At 38.3% G+C, this 10,471-nt stretch overlaps 1 protein-coding gene across 1 annotated transcript; it reads left to right on the top strand.

The window, feature by feature from the left end:
• The first annotated feature begins 7,871 nt into the window (after positions 1-7,871).
• LOC131044315 (G-type lectin S-receptor-like serine/threonine-protein kinase At2g19130) lies at positions 7,872-10,268 on the top strand. The gene has a single exon (XM_057977617.2). The coding sequence runs from the start codon at positions 7,872-7,874 to the stop codon at positions 10,266-10,268; it is 2,397 nt and encodes a 798-aa protein (XP_057833600.2).
• The last annotated feature ends 203 nt before the right edge of the window (positions 10,269-10,471 follow it).

The raw sequence follows: 10,471 nt of genomic DNA, 5'->3' as shown, positions 1-10,471 counted from the left end.
CCACAGGGTCCACTTGTAGTTGAGGAGCCTCATTCTCCACCTCCCCCTAGACCTCGTTGGGCTCGACAGACAGTTGAGTCCACAGGTTCTCTTGTTGGAGATCCTTCAGATACACGGAGAAATAAATCACAACATCAGGATCTTCCACATGCATTCATTGCTACCACTTTTGATCCACAGACATTTCGGGAAGCATCAAGGGTTCTTGAGTGGGACCAAGCTATGGAGGAAGAGTATAGTTCTTTGATGAGGAACAACACATGGGATTTAGTCCATCTCCCTAATGGGAGAAAGATGGTTCGATGTAAGTGGATCTATCAGACCAAGTATGCAGTGGATGGTAGTGTGGATAAGTATAAGGCCCGACTTGTTGTGAAAGGTTTCTCATAGGTTGCAGGTGTTGACTATACTGAGACCTTTGCGCTCGTAGCCAAGATGAACTCCATTCATTTGACACTTGCTATTGTTGCAACTCATGGTTGGGCTATACATCAGATGGATGTGAAGAGTGCCTTTCTTCATGGTGATCTTGATGAGGATATTTATATGGAGTAGCCACAGGGTTTCATCCAGGATACTTCCTTGGTTTGCAGACTAAGGAAATCTCTCTATGGCCTTAAGCAGGCCCCCAGGGCTTGGTATGCAAAGATGGAATCTCACTTGATACTTGTGCTCTATGTTGATGATTTGATCATTACAGGGAGTACCACATCCATCATTAGCAAGGTCAAATTTGCTTTGCATGACAGATTTGCTATGACTAACTTGGGTCTTTTGCACTACTTTCTCGGGATAGAGATTTCACAGTCACCTTCTGGGATTACACTATCACAACCCAAGTATGCTCTTGATCTACTTGCATGCTTTCATATGCCTGATTGTAAGCCTGTACCAACTCCCTTTCTTTTAGGAGTAAATCTTGAGGCTTAGTGTTCTTCTCCACCAGTTGATGCCACTTTGTATCGTCAGCTTGTGGGTAGTCTCATCTACTTGACTCATACATGCCTTGATATTTCATTTGCAGTTGGCATGGTTTCCCGCTTCATGCAGGAACCACATGAGCTTCATTGGAAAGCCGCCAAACGCATCCTTCATTACATCCAGGGTACACATCACTATGGGATTCACTATGCAGCAGGCACAAGACTTCTCTTGGTTGGTTACATAGACTCTGATTGGGCTGGCGATCTTGATGATCGTAAGTCTACTTCAGGTTATAGTTTTCACCTTGGTCCAGGCCCCATTTGTTGGCAGAGCAAGAAGCAATATGCTATTTCTCTCTCTTTGACTGAGGTTGAGTATCGAGGCGCTATTAACGTAGCGACTGAGACCATTTGGCTTCAACAGATTCTCACAGAGTTTGGGTTCACCACTCCACGGCCGACAGTTCTACATTGCAACAATTAGAGTGCTATTGCTATCTTGAAGAACCCGGTCCAACACTAGCGGACCAAACACATCGAGATTCATATGCACTATATCCAAGAGCTGATTCAAGAGCAGGTCATTGATTTGCAGTATTGTCCTACAACGGAGCAGGTTGTAGACATATTCACCAAACCTTTCACCAAGAGTAAGTTCCAGCAGTTGCGAGCTCTCTTGGGAGTGCAGGATGTGTCATTAGGGGGGTCAGCTGACTTGTCCTTCCTCTCTTATGGGGGGGACTTTTTCCTCTTTGAGGTTTTGTCCTTTTTCTTTGAGAGTATTTTGTAATTTCATCTCTCTTTTGGGGGGGAGTTTTTTCCCATTGGGTTTCCTCCCTTTCCCTGTTTGTGAGAGATTGCATTGCATAGTTTTGCTTGCATTTGCATGTTGTACATGGGTACCTATCATGGCCTAGTAGTCGGAACCCATCTTGCATTGTTGATTTGAGTCTCCATTCCCCTAAGTTGCACTTAAGGGGGGGTGTTGGTGTAAATAAATATTCATTATGGATATTATTACACTTTACTTAAGTTAACTTAGGATAATGCATCTCTTTGTAGTTTGGATTTGAGACACTTAGGGAAGTGTGCACATAGGGATAGAGCTTGTAGGAGAAATTCCTCCTTTTGTGGTCTTGTTTTGTTGTTACACTCCACATTCGGTGGGTCATCCACCTCTTGTGGAATATTATATTATTTCTCCTACCTACCCCTAGTATTTCTTACCTACCCTTGTTTCTCATTGAGCCACATGTCATGATTGTGTGCTCGTACATCCATATGGCCTTGCCTATATAAGCAAGCCTATATTCATTGTATTGGTGAATCCAGTTGATCACTTTCATATTGATGAGAATACAGTTTGTTCTTGTCATTCTTTTGTCTCTATTTTATACTTTTCATTGTGCCCTTGATCTTGGCAAAATCTCACACTAGCTCCTCGAATCGAACAAAGTGACTTAGCACATGAGCATAGTCCTTGTTTGGATCTTGTGACAACTCCATCTATTGTGCTCAATGTCGCTCCTCTATTGTGTTTCCCACCTTCCCGACATAGTGATCAGCAAGGTCGGGAGGTGGATGTCGTGCTAGACTAGCTACATTAGCATCATAGATCATCAACCTCTCTCTCTTTTCTTTCTCTTTTGTGACCATTCTTCTATGTGTATCCCTGTTCTTCTATTTTCCCTAATAATGTCTACTTGAGGACGATGCAAAGCATTGAGATCTCTTTTGGTCTCTTTCATGTTGACTCAAAAGACACCTATGTTCCCTTTCTTCCAAGGTAGTTTCCTTTTTTTGGGGAATGATGACTATTCTATGCATATATATACATGATATACATGAGTTATCATACAACATAATGACTCCGAGGAAAGCAAAAATACCTCATGCTTTGTGTTTTGTGATCATTATCCTTGGGTTTATTCCTCGATTGGGGGCTAAATCCTTGCGATAACGTGATCCCCCACTCTCTCTCTCTTGGGTGTATACTACCTTAAAGCAATCACTCCTGATAAGGCATGCGCGATCACTTTAACGTGGGGGCATACACTCTGCTCATATTTTCCTTATTGATACTTAAAGTTACTTAGTGAACTTGACCTTTGTAATTTTTTGATATCTTTTCTTTTCTCATGACTCATAGTGAGGGGAACCTTACTACTTGCAGTCATGGTTCCTCCCTTTTGATCTTCCCTTTTACTTTGTCAATCGAAGTCGTAAGATCCTTAGTCCACTGGGGGATTGGTGTATCTTGCCTCCTTGATGTGGTGAAAGTCTTTCAATCTTATTTCCTTGTACTTTACTGGTAGTATTGGCATACGCTTATACTCCCGCTAAAGTGGGGGCTAAATGTAACGTTATAAAATTATGACCTTACAATTTTTGATTGTATTTGGGTCTTCACATTGGCAGAATGAATCCATAAGCCTAACTGGAGACTCGAGACATGCTCATACCTCTTGAAACATGTGTTTTCTTGCACCCTGCACTGCCTGTTACTACTTTCTGTCCTGGATTAGGGAAGGATAGGGGTGCCCTATTTTGGGCCTCGTCCACTTAAACCCTGCATTGGACTTGACAATCATGAGTGGGAAAAGGTTTTCCTATGTCGGCCTAAAATGGAAAATCAGTTAAATAACCCTAATTGGCAAGTATATAGAGATCATTTTTCCCTCCTATTGAGGACAAGTAGTGGATGATAAACAAAAGTAAGGTGAACAAGCATTACTGTCAATCAAGCACTCAAACATTCAACCATTCCCTTCAAGCATTGAGCATCTCAAATCTCCTTTCAAGGCTAGGTGTTGCATTCAAGTCAAGGATTCAACCATTGAAGAGGAGATATCTTTTGACATCCTACTCTACATATCCTTTTAAACAACACTATCTACATTTCAATTGCATCCTCTCTTGAGGTGAATTCTACTTCATACATTTCCTTTCATTTACTTGCAAGTATTTTTCATCATTTAGTTAATTCCAAAACGAGGTTTGACCTAAAGGAAAACCCCCAATCCCAACAACATTTTCTCTCTTTTCTATGTGTAGGTTGTAGGTGCGTAGCTATATTTGTAGGTTTAAGATTCATTTTCAAAGATGGAAAAACCCTTTTCGACGTGCGGATTTTTCGGAGGACCAAGTACCTTTCAACCCGGTCCTGACAACTTTTGATCAAATTTACAGGGGAGCTTTGTCTCAGCATTTTATTGCTAATTCCAGGTGCACAACTTCATCCCACATTTCTATATCAAGTTATAATAATTTCTTTACCATCTTTACACTTAGTCTCAAATTGCTTAATTCACCTTGTCCATTCTAAAAGAGGGGTTACTTTACTTTTCAAATTCATTGTCAATTCACTTAGCATTCAATCTCTTTCCATTGATATTGGATCTAGTGAATTCAACCCCCTCTTTTAATGTAATGTGCGTGAGAGGTTGAAGAGGATCCTTTGCAAAAAATTCACTCCTTTCTTGAGGAGGGTAAAGCTTTCCACTTGATCTCTTCATCACCCCTTTATCACCATTACAAGTAGAACACATATAAAGGTCATTCTTATAACAAACATAAACTAATTGATACAAAATAGCTTAGTTTATTTTGGCCCATTGCCAACAAACCATTCAATACAATGACTCACGTAAAATCTCTTCTACCAGTCACTAATTAAAAATGATTTTGTTGCAACAATAGACAAAAATAGGAAATATATAGATTTTTGTTTCTTTCAAACAACTATCATGTTATTCCTGTATCACTAGTTTGTTTCCTTGAGAAATACATCCTCCATACAACTAGCAATACACCTTCCAACATAGGTGTCCATATTCCAAACATCACAAGATATAATAATGCTGAAATAGCCTCTATGATGTGGAAATATTTTATCATGAAATAGATTCATGGTTGAAGAATACATATGGGAAGTTCCATAAAGGAAGAACCAAAGGAAGGTCACCATTGGATAAAGCAATGCACAGTCAACAATAAATAAGTAATTGATATCAACACATAGGTTGATGTCAATCATGGGAGGAAATTATAACCAACTACAATGTGACATGAAGTTCTTGTGTAAAAGGTGACAGGAAGCATGCTGCAAGATATATTTTCCAAGGCATAAATTACAATGCCTATTAGCAAAAACAATCAATAATTAGTTTCCATATTTTACTTCACAACTAAATTAAATATCACTTATTAATATTTAATCACATGCAATTTAAAATGGAAAATTATATGAAAATGGAATGGTAGTTGAATGTAGGAATGGTTACGAAAGTATCTGAAATAGCTCTAAATATAGCATAAAATGGAACACAATTGGCTCTCATCAATTTACACTTCCACAAATAGCCTATATTATATTGAAAAGTGTGTATGCCCTAGAATCTCAAGTGTTTGTAAGATTCCCACGAGTTAAATGCAAACTAAAGTTCTATCCTATGTTTTGAGCAAAAATCTAAAGTGAGTGTAATGTAAATGCTTCAAATCACAAATGCAATATAGATCTAAAGCAATAATGTAAATCTTAAAATCAATGATATGTAGATCTGAAACTCAATAAAGATATGAAAATAACATGAAATCATACCAAATCCTAAGGAAAAAATACAAGCCAATCAACAATCGGCGATTCCCTTATCATTCTTCAATATCTCCTAAAACTTCCATAATTGATGAAAGTGTTGATGAAGACTTGATTGATAGATGAATTTTCTGATTTGAGACTTCACACAAAGCTACTCTTTCACTTCACAAGGATTTCCTTTCAAATTGTTGGATTCAGATCCTCAAATGAGGGAAAGAAAGGCTTTATTTATAAATCCCTAACTTTAATTTTCATAAAAAGGATGACTTAGGATTGATAAAAATTGACACCAAGAGGGATTTGAACATTATAATACGACCAAATTAAGCTCCCAAAATTCGAGGGAAAAGTTCGGGACTAGGTAGTGGTCTGATCAACTTTTTTCCGATTTTCTAGGGATGCAATATATCACGATTCTAATGCTAAATCTAACATAGTAGGTCAATCCAAGATGTGCAGATATGCGAAAATGTGCCTCATAAGATTGTTAGGACATTATTAGGATTAAATTAAGATAAAATAAAAAGGGGCGCACCTAGGGTTAAGGACCCAATTTTATAATGTGTGAATTGATGATAGAGGACTTTATATTTAATTAAATTAATAATTAAATACCTAAAGAAGCCCTATTAATGCAAGATGCAATGGTACACACTAAGATTGATGCTAACCTAAGCGTGGAATTGGACAACCTTAATTAAGGGTGTACAATTTATGACACTACACTTTGATCTAAAAATATGTAACATATATAGAAGTAAAAAGGTCAAAATTTATGAATATTTGACAGCAACTTCAAGTACAATCAAGAATAAAAAAATGCCAAATTGGAAAATTAATAACATTATTTAAAATATATGGCCTCGCTTCGACTCATTGGATAATTAGACTATCAAACAAATTTAATATTTTTTTAAAGAAGTTAAAATTTTTGCTAAATCTACAATAAACATAATTAAGGAATGTATTATAAGCTCCAAGGTTGATTCTTGGGCAAATCTAAAATATAAGATAAAGAGTCCAATGAGATTTAGGAGAGCTAACGAGAAAGGAAGATTAAGGCCAATCGAACATTAATGGAGGATACTTATTATTGATAATGGTGGACAGATATTGGAGCAAGCAATTTAATATTTCAAAAACTTGTGAGACTTAGCTTTTGCTAAGTCAAGAAATATCTTCAATTTTGGTTAAAGCTATAAGATGATGTGAATGTTTATTATATGTGGTGAGTTAATCCTTAAATTAAAAGATTTGTTTGTTGAAGAATCCAAGCCTCTGGTATCCTTAAGAAGTGCCATGGACACACTTGTAAGGTTGATTTGTAGATATAAACACATGGCTTTCTCGGGTAGAATTATTTAGAAGAGGTTGAAAAGTGTTTTTAAATCAAGGAGGGAGTTTCTTGTACATGCAATCCAATGGTTTTTATATGAATAATTTATTCTTTGAGAGTCATTGTAGGGTTAATATTGATATCTCCTCAATGTTTGTCATTGTTTTATTGGATCTTGGAGATTCAAAAGAGTTGATTAAGAAGATGATGGAAACTCTAATTAAGAGCTAATTTCTTAAAGGCATTAGATCTAGTTGTAACATACAATGTGGGAATGGCATCTATAGATGTAAATCTACTAGTAAATAATAGAGTGGTAAGTTGACATTGTAAGCTATTGCATCATCATTGGTCTCCCACATAATGAGCCTTGAAGGATAAATAAGGCATCACATGGTTTAGGAGTGTCTAAAACAAGAAATGGATTTGATTGTCATAAAAGGTATTTCCTATAATAGATTTTTATGATATAATAATAATTTTAAGTGTTTTATCAATTTAAAATTATAAAACACAATCTAAATTTAAAAACAATAGATAAAATTAAAATAATATTATATTTTTTTTGTAAAATACAGAAAACTAAAAATAATTTAAAATGTCAAAGTCAATCTAAAATTGTAAAATACAACAACGGGTCAAATTACAAAGCTCGAAATATACTTTTCTGACATTTCGCAACCACTCCAGTATAAAATTGTAAATTTGATTAAGCCACTTTGCACTGCATCCTTTATTCATTCGGTGGGCTATCTTTATTTAACGAGTAGTGGTGAAATTAGAAAGGTCGAAATATACTTTACTACCCACTATCTGGGTATTCCTCGAGGCAGCGTGACATTTTGAGACTATGAGTCTGTAAAATCAATTTAAAATGGGCAGGTCCAGTAGAATAGTTTGGTTGGTATACTGAATCTATTAAATATCTTAGTAAAAACTACCTAATGCACACAGATATATTTCCTTCATTGCCAAGCATCTCTAATTAAGAGAAATAAATCATAGGCGAAAGAAAATGGAGCGTTTAGCATTCAACTGTCTGAAACGTTTCAGTTTAGCTCTTGCTTTGCTTATTCTCCAGCGCAGTTGCAATTTATATGTTGATGGTGGAGACACCCTGTCGCTCGGGGCTTCTCTCAGGGGAAAGCAGACCATAACTTCAAAGAATGGTACGTTTGAATTGGGATTTTTTAATCCAAATGGAACCAACAACTGGTATGTTGGCATCTGGTATGCTCAGATCCCTGACAAGACCATCATTTGGGTGGCTAACAGAGAAACTCCCGTCACAGACATGCCTGGCGTTTTTACGCTCTCTTCAACTGGTTATCTCACTCTCTCTGATTTGCAAGGACAAGACATTTGGTCGAGTAATGATACTCAGCAAACCAAGGCATCCAGTGCCTCGATACTCGACACTGGTAATTTTGTTCTCTTAGGAGAACAAAACACTTCTGAGACTGTGTGGGAGAGTTTTGCACACCCCACAGATCATTTTATGCCTACCATGAAGCTTTGGAAAGGCATGAAAGTGAACTCTTGGAAGAGTTTGGTGGATCCAGCGCCTGGGCCCTTCTTTCTCCAAATGAATCCATCCCCAGGAAAGAAAGACTTTTTGCTGCAGTATAAAAATGGTGTTTCATATTACAGCTCGGGAGACTGGAATGGCAAATATTACTCCACCATGCCACAGGCAGTATCTGATACCTCATTTGAGCAGGAATTGGTAGAGTTTTCTCCCACAAGACTCTACTACACATATGATCTTACACCCAAAGTTCGTTCGACGACCATGGTGAGGGAAGTTCTCCGCAGTAACGGCGAGCTAACAGTTTACTATTTGATTAATAATACCTGGAGCCTGGTTTATTATTCGCCCGAGTCAGATTGCGCCGTGTATGGTCTATGCGGAGCTTATGGAGTGTGCTCCAAGCAACTAAACATTCAGTCATGCAGCTGTATGGATGGCTTCCACCCAAGAAACGCTACTGCCTGGAGTTATCAGGAGTGGTGGTCAAGCGGTTGTGTTCGGCGTAGTCCATTAAACTGCTCCTCCATCAATGGCACCACAGAGGGTTTCCTCAAAGTCAGTGATAAGTCCTTGTCCGACGAAGAAGCTGTTCAATATTCGAAAGAATCGACTCTACAAGGATGCAAAACTGCTTGTCTCAACAATTGCTCCTGCACGGCCTTTGCTTTCACTGATTCAAATTCTGCTGTTTGTAAATTGTGGTTTGACGATCTGCTAGGCATGCAGGCTACTTCTGAAGGCCAGCCCTTCTACATTCGATTGGCTGCTTCTGATGTGCTACTTTTGTCAGCCAGCACAGGAAGAAGAAGCAGCAGCAGAGTAGTTGCACTCTTCATTTCAATTCCTTTGGGCGTTGCTGTTTTGAGTAGTATGTTGATTGGTGCATGGTTATTTCAGCGCAGGCGTCGAACGCTGCTTGCGAAGGGCAAGTATAGCGACTCATCAAAATCACTCAGCACATTCACCTACAAGGAGATGAAAATTGCGACCAACAATTTCGCCCATAAGTTGGGAAAAGGAGCATTTGGTTCTGTTTTTAAAGGAACTCTTCCAGACAGTACACTTGTGGCCGTGAAAAAGTTAGAGGGTTCTGCACAAGCAGAAAAGCAATTCCGTGCGGAAATAAGCACCATTGGAAGAATACATCATGCGAATTTGGTGAGGCTCCGGGGATTTTGCGTAGAGGGATCTCAAAGAATGCTTGTTTATGAGTACATGCAAAACGGGTCTCTCAACTCTTTCTTGTCCCGCAAATCCAAAGAAGAAGACAAGGTATTAGACTGGAAAACCAGATTTGGAATCGCTTTGGGGACTGCAAGAGGGTTACTTTATCTCCACGAAGAATGCATAGATCGCATCATCCATTGCGATATCAAGCCAGAAAATATTCTTCTAGATGCCGCTTTCTCTCCAAAAGTGGCTGATTTTGGGCTGGCAAAGCTTGTTGGCAGAGATTTCAGCAGAGTGTTGACGACAACAAGAGGAACGAGAGGATATTTGGCTCCCGAGTGGCTCTTCGGCTTGCCAATAACAGTGAAGGTGGATGTCTACAGCTTTGGCATGACCTTGCTCGAAATAATCTCAGGCCGACGAAATTGTGACTTGAGCGTGCAGGAATCTCAGTACTACTTTCCAACGTGGGCAGCAACTGAAATTGACAAGGGAAACACGATTGGTATTGTGGATGAAAGGATTGCAAACGAGGTGGATGTTGATGAGGTGAGAAGAGCAGCTATGGTAAGCATTCTGTGCATTCAAAAGGATGAGAGTGGGAGGCCGACCATGGCCCAAGTTGTTCGGATATTAGAAGGAAAATCAGAGGGTGAAGTGGAACCATATGAGAAGTCCCTAAAAGCACTCGTCGATGATCATTCAGTATGATAAAATTGAACCAGGGGAGGCTGTTGAGTCGCTGAACTTTCCAACTATATATATGTGTGTGTGTAAGGGATTGAAATTAGTAGTTAAAGGGTGATTAGCAGAAATTTGTAGATTGTTATCTGTATATTTATGTTTGTAAGGAATTAAATACTAATAAGAAATTGAATATGAATATTAGTTAAATTTTTTGAAGTGTTATCTAA

This window comes from Cryptomeria japonica, chromosome 6, assembly GCF_030272615.1.
Source record: "Cryptomeria japonica chromosome 6, Sugi_1.0, whole genome shotgun sequence".
NCBI lineage: Eukaryota > Viridiplantae > Streptophyta > Pinopsida > Cupressales > Cupressaceae > Cryptomeria > Cryptomeria japonica.
The sequence above is the reverse complement of the archived record's forward strand: the minus strand, read 5'-3'. Positions and strand labels throughout refer to the sequence as shown.